Source organism: Lactuca sativa, chromosome 1 (genome assembly GCF_002870075.4).
Source record: "Lactuca sativa cultivar Salinas chromosome 1, Lsat_Salinas_v11, whole genome shotgun sequence".
NCBI classification, from domain to species: Eukaryota; Viridiplantae; Streptophyta; class Magnoliopsida; order Asterales; family Asteraceae; genus Lactuca; species Lactuca sativa.
Genome location: NC_056623.2, coordinates 31,163,321 through 31,177,405, shown reverse-complemented (window position 1 = coordinate 31,177,405; position 14,085 = coordinate 31,163,321). Strand labels below are relative to the sequence as shown.

Sequence of the window (14,085 nt, the reverse complement as noted above, 5' to 3'; positions counted from 1 at the left end):
ATACACACATCATAGTATACCATAAAATCCTCTATGCCCTCGGGCAGGGCTAAGATTGGCGCTTTGCACAATCTCCGCCTCAGAATCTCGAATGCTGCCTGCTGCTCAGGCCCCCATCGAAAGACCACGACTTTCCTAGTCAACCGTGTCAGGGGTACGACTATCTTGGAGAAATCCTGAATGAATCTCCGATAGTAGCCTGCTAAACCTAGGAAACTCCGAATCTCGGATGGAGACTTCAGAACCTCCCATCTCATCACGACCTCCACCTTGGTCGGGTCCACTAAAATTCCGTTCTGGTTGATGAGGTGCCCAAGAAACTTCAACCCACGCAACCAAAACTCACATTTGGAGAACTTGGCGTACAAGCTCTCCCTCCTCAAGGTCTCCAAAACCTCTCTCAGATGCTCCTCGTGCTCCTCCTGCGTCTTGGAATAAAACAAGATGTCATCAATGAAAACTATCACAGACCGATCCAACATCGGTCTACACACGCTGTTCATGAGGTCCATGAACGCGGCAGGAGCATTGGTGAGCCCAAACGGCATCACCACGAACTCATAATGGCCATAGCGCGTCCGAAACGCGGTCTTCTGCACATCCTCCTCTCTGACCCTCATTTGATGATAACCCGAACGCAAATTGATCTTGGAGAACCAAGATGCTCCCTGTAACTGATCAAAGAGGTCATCAATCCTCGAGAGTGGGTAACGGTTCTTCACCGTTACCTTATTCAGCTCTCGGTAATCTATACGCATCCGATGCGACCCGTCCTTCTTCTTCACAAACAGGATCGGGGCTCCCCAGGGTGAACTGCTCGGTCAAATGAATCCCTTGTCTAACAGCTCCTGCAGCTATGTAGACAACTCCTGCATCTCAGGAGGAGCCAACCGATATGGTTCCTTGGCTATCGGGGCCGCACCAGGAATTAGGTCGATCCTGAACTCTACCTGACGCTCCAGAGGTATTCCAGGAAGCTCCTCTGGGAACACATCAGCGTAGTCTCGCACCACTGGAACCTCGCTCACCTTCGCCTTACTCGCCTCCCAGGTATCCATAACATACGCAACATATCCCGCGCAACCCTGCTGAAGGTAGCGCCTAGCCTTTGCTGCTGAACATACTGTGGGTCCACGCTGTGGCCTCTCGCCATGGATCACCAACTCTCCCCACTCGGGGTCCTGATCCGCACTAGCTGTTATGCGCAATCTATCACCGCCCCATTAGGGCTCAACCAATCCATGCCTATAATCACCTTGTTCCCACGCAACAGAATGGGAACCAAATCCACCAAGTAGCGCTCCTCAAATAACCTCAAGACACAATCTCTGAACACCGATGATGCCTGCACTGATCGATCATCGGCAATCTCAACTTCTAAAGGATAATCCAACATGCCTAAGGACTCAACAAACTTCTTGCTAAGCGCAAGAGAAACAAACTATCGGGTGGCACCCGAGTCAAACAACACCTGAACAGGGATACCGTTCACATGGAACGATCCCATCACCACATCGGGTGCGGCACGTGCCTCCTCGGTAGTCAGCTGGAATGCCCGGCTCCTCACCACTGGAGCCTCTGCCTTGCCCTGCCGGCCATCAGTAATCCGCATGGTAGCTGGAGCTGGCGCCTTTACTGGCGCTGATGCTGTCAACTGGGGGCAATTGGCCTTCTTGTGGCCCCTTTGGTTGCAGTGGAAACACATCAACTCAGACGCCTGTATCACAGGTGCAGGGGTGGTACAATCCCTGCTGAAGTGCCATGGCTTGCCGCACTTGTAACAGCCTGACGATCCTAACTTGCACGCTCCCTCGTGCGCCTTGCCGCATTTCCTGCAGCGGCCCCGCCCCTGTTGGCCTTTCGGCCCCGCATCTGGTCCCTTGGGCTTCTTCCCCGAAGCCCCCATAACATGCCCCTCTTCCATCTTCCGCTGCCGGATGTGCTCCAGATCTATCTCCCTCTCCCTTGCCCTGGCAATCATAGAGTCCAGGGTAGGGCAAGCTGGAAAACTGACATGCTCCCGAATATCAGCTCGTAGCATGTCATGATAGCGAGTCCTCCTCATATCCTCATCACCCGCATACTGGGGCACCAGCAACGCCCTCTCCCGGAACTTGGCGGTGATCTCCGCCATAGTCTCTGTCGTCTGTCTCATATCTAGGAACTCCCTGGCCAGCTGCTGAAGCTCGACAGCCGGCACAAACTCTGCCCTGAACCTGGTCACGAAGTCCGACCAAGTCATAGCCTCGACAACCGAGGCTCCCAACGAGTCACCAACGGACTCCCACCAATCCCTAGCTCGGTCTCTCAAACATCATGCTGCAAATCTCACCTTCGACCCCTCAGGGCAGAAGCTAGTCAACTGTGCAGACTCAATGTATACAATCCATCGCCTGGCAGCTATGAGGTCCTTCGCCCCATGAAAATCCGGCGCACCACTGCCCCGGAAGTCCTTGAAGGACAATGTGTGAGATCCCGACTGGCCAGATGCCATGTCGCTCCTGAATGCCCTGAGGCGATCCTCCATCAACTCCACTATCCCTTCCTTGATCGACCCGGAGATAATGGGGGTCGACTCAAGGATGCCTCTGGTGATCTCTGACGCGATGAACTTGCATAGCCCCTCATCTACCGGCTTGGAACCTGATCCCGAACCGATCCCTCTCCTGAACTGCCAACTGCTGGCCTTGAGCGTAGTACCACCATTCTGAAATACCTAAATAATAATCGTTAGCGATATTGATATCTCTGAAGGGATCGCACCTACTACAAGTTCCCTGGTCTTATCTTGGCCTTCCTCGGTTCAGGTACGGATCCACTGCTTTCAGTAGTACGGGCCCATACTACCTTCCACATCTATCTGTACCTTCTCCAAGGACTGCGTTGACTCCACCAGGTCCCTTTCACTACCACTGATCACTGCTATACTCATCCTAGGCTTGCCCTAGGAAAGTCTCTAACTCCACCCTACCCGGTCCTCAGCTGCTGAAGGCCTCCTTGTAATGCCAATTAGCCATTACCTGAATACCATCACATATGGCGAGGCTCAGATAATCCTTTGAGTAACATAATCGGCTCTACAACGGTTAGACTTAGACAAGAGCTGCGCAATAGGGCCAAATCCAACACTCTAAGATTATTCAACCCTGATCACATGTGACGTGACGTATTCACCTAAGGTCTAACTCCCATCACTCAGAGTCCCACGAAGCACAAAGCAAGCAACATTCAGACAAAAAGGAACAATCTCAAGCAAATCCGTCCTCATAGAGAGAAATTGAACTAGCATACAATGTTAAACTCATACTATCAGGCATAACCTAAACAGGCTATCATACTGCTGTCTACTCAATTCTAGCATGCAGTTTTTCATACACTGAAGCACATAAAGCAGACACATAAGGCATCACTCCTAGATCCTTAGTCCTATTCTATCATGTTGTTCTACTGATACTGATAAACATAACATAAGCTTGTATGGGTACTTTGGGGAATACTTACTTGAGCTCGGTCAGTCGCACACATCACACACTACGTTCCTTCTTAAAACTCTTTACTTAGCTTTTTAGAAAACATTTTCTTCTTTAAAATCTTTTAATCCCTTGATTTGAGTTCAGACACCCCCGAAGGTGCGTCCGAATCCCTCAAACTAGGGCTCTGATACCAACTTGTAACGACCCAAAAATACGAGCCAAAAATTTCATTTTTAAATCATATACTTAGCAAAACATTAGAAATAAAACATTCACCGAACATGTCCTTTCATAAAAGATATCGCGTGTCTGGAAAAGCATTTTATAAAATATAATAATGTCAGAGTACAAATCCCCAGGAGGATCTCATAGTGCGGAATACAAAGCATGTATGAGATGTGCCGCTATCGCGCCAGCTCCTTCCCCTTTGAAGAAGAGGTACCTGAAACCAAAACTGAAAACTGTAAGCACGAAGCTTAGTGAGTTCCCCCACTGTACCACATACCAAATAACCACATAACACATATATATTGTCAGGCATATATAGGTGCCCGACCTACCCCTTCGGTCCTCTCGACCAGATACTGGCTAGCATATCTAGGTGCTGGCCTCCCCTTCGGTCCTCTCGACCGGATACCGACCAACATATTTGGGTGCTGGTCTCCCTTTCGGTCCTCTCGACCGAATACTGACTAGCATATCTGGGTGCTGGTTTCCCCTTCGGTCCTCTCGACCGGATACTGGGGACTATTTCACCCCTACTACTACCACATAACACATATCACATAATCTGTCTAGCATGGCTGGGCACGACCGCCCCTTCGGCCCTATCGACCGATAATCTGGGGACTATCTCCCCCTACTGTCACTAGCACATAACATCATATCATACTAGCACATAAACATATCACAGGTAGTAGCAACCTTAGATGAATATCACAGAGACAATAATCCATCATACAACTCCTACTGGTGGGCCGGCATTGTGGCCGTAGACCCACCGCTACTGGAAGGTAACTCGCCTCAAAGTAGCTGCTGATCTGTGTGGGAACTGACTGTCTTCTGCTACTGCTGCCACGGAAATCCTCCGGCTATAATTCCCACAAAACACTCAGTCAATTACTGCTAACCGACCTCAAGGTAAAATAACCATTTACCCCTAACCAAGCCAAGAGTCAAAGTCAAAGTCAACTTCCAGTTGACCCGACTCGCCGAGTTGGCTTGCCAACTCGCCGAGTCCCTATCCATTCGATTGACCATAATCCCGTCTCTACTCGTCGAGTTAGGCATTGAATCGACGAGTTTTCCTTCTAAACCAAAGTCCAATAGTCCTTCATCCTACTCGTCGAGTTCATCTTCATCCGAAGAACATTCTATGATGAGACTCACCGAGATGTATGAACAACTCGCCGAGTCTGTTCTTGAGACAAGAAGATTGCCTTTAACTTGCCGAGTCAGGGCATTGACTCGCCGAGTTCCTTCATGAGTGAGTCTGGCTTCCGACCCACTGAGTCACACCCCATGACTCACTACTCCACTCAGCAACACGAAAAGGGGAAAACTCGGGGACTCGCGACTCGACTCGCCGAGTCCGATGAACGACTCGCCGAGTATTTCACATGCAAATATTATATACTCGATTTTCCTTGAATCCAACTCATGCCATACATAGATCTGGGTTCCTAGGGCTTGATTAACACGTAAACTTTCCAACTTTACGTGTAAATAAACACCAATGAAGGTTTTAGGGCTCAAAATGCACTAAAAGAGTAGATCTAGGGCTTTCATGCAATATGGCTCCATAAAGGCAGTAGATCCGAGCTCTTGGAGCTCAATCATGCCTAGATCTAAAGGTTAATCAGCTTATCACAGACCCTAATTCATATCCAAGCATGGGAAATGGCTCAAGAAGGACTTTAATGGAGCTTTAAGGGTCTATAAGCATGAAAACAGAGGGAAACTGAGTTATACCTCAAGGAATTCCTGAAATAACACCAAGATGTCTGGCCTTCTTCTTCTCTTCTTGATCTACTCTCATTTTTCTCTCAAAATCTTCAAGAAAACACACCAAGGCACTTCAATCTCATAAGGAACAAGGTTTGGACGATATAGGGAGCTCTGAGGGTGAAGGGGGCGAGCTTGGGGGCGCATAAGATGACTTAAATAGGGTGCAAACCCTTGAAATTAGGGTTTCATCAGACAGCGGGGACTCGCCGAGTCCAAAATATGGACTCGCCGAGTCGCCAACTTAAACGCGTTCCATATCCCGTCTCTACTCGGCGAGTCGGACCTACAACTCGCCGAGTCCAAGGCTAAAAAATGCAAAACACTTAGATAAATTTTACATACCAGGAACCAGGTGCTACATGAAGAGCATTTCGGAGGGGTAACGTTAAAACATGGTCTATGTTATGCTTACTGTGGTTAGATGTCAACACCTCTCTGCAAAATGATATGACTGTGTATCAGAGATATATTTATCAGCATAAACGTTTAGCTTAAGGTATATTATGGTGATGTGTTAGCAAAAGCTGCATGATATTATACATATTGATGTTGTATCTTATCCCATGAATTCGATCTTAAAGCCAAGTAAACTAAAAAATCACAGCACTTGTGATTCCACTCGTTTGTAGACTTGTTTAGAATCCATGATACGATAAATCATTTGATTTGAAATGTAAATGTAGTCATAAAATGTACCTGCTTAGTCAAGATTCCCCTAATAAATATTCAAGTGCATTACAAAGTTGTACATCTATGAATAATGTTCTTTCGTGAGTTATATTTTGAAGAGAAACAAAAATAAATATTATAAAATCATTAATATGAGCAGGAGATGACGTGAGATTTGCTATAAATGAGTAAAGAGAAATTGACTCAGGAGGGTAACCAACTGTTGAGTTTGTCCTCATTTGGTACTTTTTTTTTGTACTTAATATGTCATCGAACTTGTTGTTTATGTTCACCATAACCCTTTAACCGACTAACAAATGTCAAAAGCCGGTCAAAAGAGTTATAGTGAACTCAAATAACAAGTTTGATGATATATTGAGTACAAAACAAAAATAAAATAGACCAATTGAAAACAAACGTAAGACATAAGAGTTAGTTATCCTCCAGAGTCATTTTCCCTAAAAAAGAAAAATAGACTTAGAATTTCATACAAGGGTCTTTAAGCCACCTAAACAAGTCGAACGGTAATGACTTGATTATTTTTATTATTATATTCACACTATTTATTCTTTTTTTGTGAAAAGTGGTTTCTTTAATAATAAGAGATCCACATTTAAGATCAGAAGTTGTTTGTGTTGATATCGACTTACTACTTACCAAACATTTACGGAACACTTACTTTTTTTATTTATCTTGTTATATTACTAGGTGTGTGACCCGTGTATTACACGAGTTTATAAAAAAAGTTTAGTGTAAAATTATAAGCATCACATATTTTTAAAGTAATAATTTTACATAAATAAAATGAATATAATAACTAAAGTAAGTAATTGAATAATAATGTAAGATATTTGAAAGGTTGTAGAACAATTATTATGAAATTTAATAAAATGATCTACTTTACATATATAAATCTCACTAAAATAAATTTAAGAAAATGAAGTGTAAAAAAAAATAATTCAAAAATTATTAAAAAATGACATGTGTCAAATTCAATAAGAACATGACATTTGGCAAAATTGATTTTCATTTATTATGTTAGATTAGTATTAATTTGTTTATTCTTTAATTACCACAATTTGGCATTAGTATTATTTTTTTGGGTGCTGATACCCCTTCTAATAGACTATACTATATATGTATAATATATGTGGAATCCCAAATTTACTTTTTATAAGAGCTTTTCTAAATAAATCAGAAACTCCATATATATCTTATAACTTGTAATTAAAATTGCAAATGACATTGCAAATGTTTTGGGTTGTAAGGCAAATTACTCTTTTATTTGAAAATTCTGGTAGGTAATAATATCTTTAAACAAGATGAGTGGTCAATGATTCTTCAAAAATCACATGTAAACTTTCTACATAGAAAGTTGATTCTTTATTCTATGGTGGTTGGGTAACTCTCTTTATAGCGGACCTCGGAAGTCTTGGTGTTTAATATTGTTGGATTCCATGGGAGATTGACATTAATATGGAATAAGAACAATAATGAAGATTGTAGTAATTCCAAATAATAACGTAATAGATAGACTTAAATACTACATGAAGAACAAATTAAGTGGCTAAGGAATTCCCTCAGATTCTCTCTAACTAAAATGACTACACGCTGGAGGACTTTTATAGAAATTACCTAAATTCTCTTTCTATTTGTACAAGACCAGGGAAAAAATGTCTGACATAAAAAGAAATATTTTAACCTAAGTATTTCATTATTTTACAGCATTACTAATTTTAACAATCTTTCTAAATGCTTGCAAATTATGAAGAGTATAAACCCGTGATAAAGGTTTTGAATAATGAATATCCAACTAGTAGGTCTAGTTTTGTATTACGGTACACACTGAGATTGAAACAAATGCTAGAATTCTTGTGAATCCTAAAGTTGTTGTGATCTCTAGGTAATGAAAATTATTTCAATTAAAGGTCAATCCGTTTCAAGCGCTTAAGCTTTTCAAGTACAAAAAAATAATATCCAAATCTTCATTGTTGATCACGGTCCCCACGGATCAAGTTCAAAGGCTCCAAAACTCATGAACCGAAGATCCCATCACAAAATCACATTTCAGCTTAAAAAATTACGGTTCATCTCTTATTACTCAAATCTCTTTCATGTTTCACTTTCGCGATGGATATAGGGGGGTGGGGGGGGGGGGGGGGGGGGGATGAGTATAATTTCGGTGTGTGTTCTCTTTTTTTCACCATATTTATTCACCATATATTAATATATAGGATGCATATGTTCCTTGGTGTTGCTATTTCTACATGTCTTACAACGATTGGTGCAAATGTCCAGCTTCAAAGGTTCATGCTCTTAAAAGATGTCTAAGTAGTTGCATTGCAGAGGCTCTAATGAACATATGGCCTTTTCTCTTGACCGGTCGGGAAATCGAAACACAAGGTGTACTCGACACATGGCAAGATAACATGCTTGACAAGTTGGTGAATTATTCGTAATTGATACTACCCGATGTTGGTGCGTTTGAAGTCTCACAAGGAGAGGGGAAACAAAACCTGATCGTCTCTGAAACTCAACTCACTGTCATGTAGCTGCTGATCTAGCGAAAATTTTTGGGGCAAAACTGATCGTCTCGTATGCGGCTTGACCTCTTGGTGTCTGATGCTTGATCTATTTTTTGTTTTGTTGTTGTTTGTTGAAAAATTTAACTATCCATGGCTCCATGCCAGATCTTTGCTGTTCTGTAATCTGTCCAGCTTCACACTAGATTTTTTTTTTAATTTCAATATTATCTTTCCATTTCAAAAAAAAAAAAAAAACACAAAATATCCTTCAAAAAATAGCCAGCTAAGATAAAAGTATCAGGCTTACTAGGAAGAGTTCGAATACTAAATAATCTGGATTTAGAAACTGAATATTTGGTTTTATAATTAAATTAAGTAATTAACCATATATAATAGAGAAAATTGCAAATTTAGCCAAATGCATTAATTATTTTGTGGAAAATAGACAAAAAAAAACCTGAATTACAAAACTAGCCCTTAAAATTACAGATGGACTAAGTCAATCTGTGATTTTGTACACTCCATCTATGATTTCGTAGCTATTTTGTATAAAAAAAATTTTTTCTTCATTTTTCACTATCTTTTTTAGAAAAACTCTCTTTCCACCTTCTGCCAGTTACAACGCAAATTAAATATTCATTCATTTTTTTAAAGAGGTTTTAAATAAATTTTCCAAAGAAATAACAACAAAAATGATAATTTTTTGAAAATTTTTATATATAATAAGGTTGTTTCGTAGTTAAACCCTATCAATTTCGTAGTCAAAACAAAACAATAAAAAAAACACACGCACACACAAAATCGCAGGTGAATAAAGAGGAAATCACAGATGAACATAGTCCATCTGCGATTTTAGGCTGGAAAGGGGTTATATATACAACGAAAAAAAAACCACCAAACGTGCTTTAGCCACTTGTACATTCGCAGATGGAATGACAAAATCACAGATGGATTATACCCATCTGCGATTTTAGTGGCTAAAAATGCAATTTTGGTTTTTTTTGGCTATTTTCCACAAAGTAATTAGTGTATTTGGTTAAATTTATAATTTTCTCTGTATAATATATTATAATTTAAATAAGTTTATTTTTATATATGTGAAGAAATAAATTCTTGTTTTTTAGTTTAACAAATTTAATAAGTAGTTTTTAACGAATTAAAACTGTATTCTATTACACTTTGGTTGGGAACTTCACAAATTAAGTATACACATGAAAAGAAAACCAAGGAACAATTCAATTCATATATAACACTCCTTACGTAGTTAAGTTACTCACTCAATCTACTTGCCCTTTGATTCTTGTTATCCAACGACACTGGAGGGATGCTTTGTTGATGCCTGAAAAAGTTGTACGGGTCGATTTGTGTTTTTGCCTTCACCAATCGATCGTAGTTTTTACCGAAGTACTTCTCACCCCATTCCCGAGCCATCTCCACTGCACCATCCTCATTCGACTCGACCCTAGTTTTTATCCAATTCATCACTCCAAGATCAATGTCCATGTAATTAACGTAAGCAGCTCGTGGATCCCATGATACATAAGGCGTCATCGATCCATGAAAACCTCGTATCCATGCTAAGTAGTCGTTGGTCTTATCATTATCAGTTTCTTTCCATTCAACTAGATATTGAATAGTAAAAAGATTGTCTTTCCGGTGAGGGAAAGGAATGGAATCGCTACTTATAGATTGCATTGCGCCACCATAGGGATCAAGAATTACATATCCTTTCGGTTGTTTCTCGAGTATTTCAAGAGCCGTGGTTAGCCCGAGCCTCGGAATTGGTGTCCGGACGTAATCCGATTTCGCCTTGTAGTACAATTTATCTTGTAAATATCGGTTTTTCAAATCCGAAATCGAGCTTCCAACTCCGTATCCCGAGAAGAACAGAACGGATTCGATCCAACTTGTTTCTTTACAGTCGTTTTCAACGATTCTTAGCTCGGGGAAAGCTTGATTTATGATGAATACAGCTTTGCTTTTTGGTCCTAAAAAGAACCCTTTGAATGTGGCTGATATCCCGGGTTTGTTTTTTCGTTCGGGCAAACCCGCACCGACAAAAGACGAGAGGTAAAAGTCATCGTGCAATTTTGGCGCGACGTGTTGCCATTTGTTTACTAAATCTGTCACCTGTTTCATCGTACCTGGTCTAGACACGATGAAACTGGTGACAGTTTCAGGTACAGTTGATAACTGAACATTCCAAGCGTACACGATTCCCCATACCCCACCACCACCGCCCCGTATTGCCCAAAACACATCCTCCCCCATTGCCTGGCGATCTAGTAGCTCACCATTGGCGGTTACTAGAATCGCATCGAGTATATTATCCGCCGCCAAGCCATATTTCCGGGACAACAACCCGAACCCACCACCGGAAATGTGACCTCCGACTCCAACAGTTGGGCAAGATCCGGCTGAAAAACCATGGACACTGCTGACCTCAGCTATGGCACAGTAGGTCTGACCAAGGGTTGCACCCGATTCAACCCACGCACTACCCGAGTTCACATCCACTGAAACATGGTCCAGTCTGGTCATATCAATCACCACAAACGGACGTCCTTCCATGGCTACTGATGACGACCCTTCGTAGCTGTGACCACCGCACCGGACCCTGATTTCTAGCGCAGATTGTCTAGCACAGATGACGGTTTTGGCCAACTGTTCTTTTGTTTCGGGGAACACAATAACAGTTGGTTTAGGCAAATTTGATCCAGAAAATCTAAGATTTTGAATGGAGAAATTGAGAAGCTGATAATAAACTGATGAATCATTGTTGGAGTTTGATTGAGTTGAAAAGTTATGAACACCAAATTGAAGTAAACACGAGGTGAAGATCTCTGTGTTTTGTTCTTGATCTTCGTGATCGTAAGCGAGTGAAGGTACAGAAACAGACATGGCAAAGAAGATGAAGATTGTTATTAGCTGAAAATTATCACACCCCATAAATGTATGAAACGAGTAGTGTTGAACATATAGATTTATATGGAAAATTAAAGACGAATAATTTATTAAGAATCATGGTGCTCGGAAGGAGAAGACAAACAGAGGGAGAAAAAGCAGAAACTAACGTACGTGGCCGGCCATTGCCATTTTCTTAATACCTTGAAGAACATACGCTACTGCATGCAGACAAACTGAGCTTTCTCACATAATATTCAAACAGATAGGGAAAGAAAGTGGGCTGTTCATTTGGATAGACGTAAAATTCTAATGTTTCATTCAACCTCCAATCCCAAAATGCCATCTTTTGGAGGTCAATTCAGATTCATTTCATCTTTAACATTTCGAATATATATAATGTCAATACTAAATTCTAACACCAAAGTATCATGTGGTAGCGCCCCTAATAGGGTTCAAGGAAAAACAAGAAAAAAACGAAATTTGGTTGCATGTATATTTTGTGCTTTTCAAATATACATGTATGCATAGTTGAATACGCATCAAATATGCATATATGCATATTATGTGTGTGAAATGATAACATAATTTACCAAAATACATTATTTTTTACTTTTTGTAGTAAAAAATTGTAATATAAGACTTGGAAAGGGTATTATTCATTTTGAAGATTAATTACTACGTTGGTGGTGTGGTGAAAGGCCGGCCAACCGCAAAGCGCCAAACACTGCCGTTCCAATAACAATAGATCGATTAATTATCTACCTTATATCGAAGTTAGATCAACGGTAATCATTAAATTATTTATTGTTTTATTAAATGAAGGATTTTATATTTATTTCTGTCGATTTTTTTTTTTTGATTTAAAATGTTGTCGGTCCTTCTAATCCTATAAAAAAACATCTTGATTGGTTAATCTATTTAAATATCTACGATGACTACTTAAAACCTTAAAATTTTACACGGGTGATGGATTAGTTCTCATCGGAAAAAAGTAAAAATAAAATAAAAACGGAAACGGAAAGGGCTATTTGATATGCTTATATTGATTAAGATTGATGTAACGGAACAAGCGTGAGTTTTGACATATAATTAGTAATATTTTGAGAAGCAATTAAAATAGTATTGAGAGGTTGTGCTAATGCGAATGATTAGGACTATTTGTTTTGTAAACCAATTATATAGACGTTCGTATACAAGTAACTGCCTAACTTATCTTTTAGATTAGAATTTCGTGTATATACACTTACACTTATAAACATCAAAATATTATATTGGTCTAACTTAATTTCAAAATATCATATTTACCTTTCATAAAAATTCACCTTTCATAAAAATTCAAAATATCGTATATGCACTTCTTAAAAATGAAAATATAATATATGCAATTCTTAAATACCAGAATTAGGGATGTTATTCAGGTCAGAATTGGACCGCACCGACCTGAACCTGAATAACTCAAAAACCGAATAAGGATAATTGCATAAACCAAAAACGTAACCGATTAACCAATACTGGTTTGGTTTGGTTCTGGTATTAATCAGTTCGTTTTGAATATAAATCAGTTTGGTCCGGTTATTACCCGAATAACATGTACAAGATTATTTAGGACCTAATATAACCGAAAAAGACCGAATAAACCGTATTAGGATTCTATAACCCGAATAATAGACTAACAATGTACTTTATACATCAACATAAAACATTCAAAGACTAACATAACAAAATAACACATAAAAAGAATAACATTTACATACTAGATTAATATAATGAAAATTAATTTCTTACTTAAGTTGGAGCCTATTTTTCATGACTAGACAAAGTAGGAATTTGTGAATCCTTAGAGACAATAGGAATGGTTGATTTTTGAAAGTTTGAAACAAGAGGAAGGATCGACAGAAGTGATTTCGAGTTTGGAAATAGATGAGAATATTAGTCAATTTTGAAACGATGAGAACGAGAGTAAGGTTTTTTTTTATGTTATAAGCAACGATGACCAAAGTATGAATCGTGATTTTGATTTCTGTCGATCAGAAAAAAGGGAGGAGGAATGCTTATTTGGGTTAGGTATTTAGAACCGAATAAACACTTATTCGGGTAACCCAAACTGAATAACCCGAGAACCGAATAAACATAATATAGATACCCAAAACCCGACTCGAATATTACATTCGAACGTGTTTCTATAAATTCTAATACAAAAAAAGTACAAAACAGTATTACATTCGAAGCCGAGCTGTGTGACATTAGGACGTTGGATCACAGACATTGAACATACATTGAACAGTACAAAACAATATTACATTCGAACGTGTTTCTATAAATTCTAATACAAAAAAAGTTCCTCAATAGGTAGGCATAACTATAACGAAAATAAGTCTTTGGTAGTTTCGTCGGTCAACCACTGCTTCCGGAGGTACAATCTTCCATTTCATGGTTTCGTAGGAATACATGTGGTTTTAAAAACGTCAACGTAATGCTGGTGAGTTCACAGTTTTTGTATATTA

General features: G+C 39.9%; 1 protein-coding gene across 1 annotated transcript; it reads right to left on the bottom strand.

Annotated features, from left to right (window-relative positions):
• Positions 1 to 9,822: 9,822 nt before the first annotated feature.
• LOC111913436 (berberine bridge enzyme-like D-2) lies at positions 9,823 to 12,036 on the bottom strand. The gene has a single exon (XM_023909137.3). It carries the CDS (start codon positions 11,621 to 11,623, stop codon positions 9,944 to 9,946), a length of 1,680 nt encoding a protein of 559 aa, XP_023764905.1. The 5' UTR covers positions 11,624 to 12,036; the 3' UTR covers positions 9,823 to 9,943.
• Between the last annotated feature and the right edge of the window lie 2,049 nt (positions 12,037 to 14,085).

Coding starts and splice junctions, on each gene's coding strand:
- LOC111913436 (XM_023909137.3), bottom strand. CDS start 11,623: ATGGGGTGTGATAATTTTCAGCTAATAACAATCTTCATCTTCTTTGCC.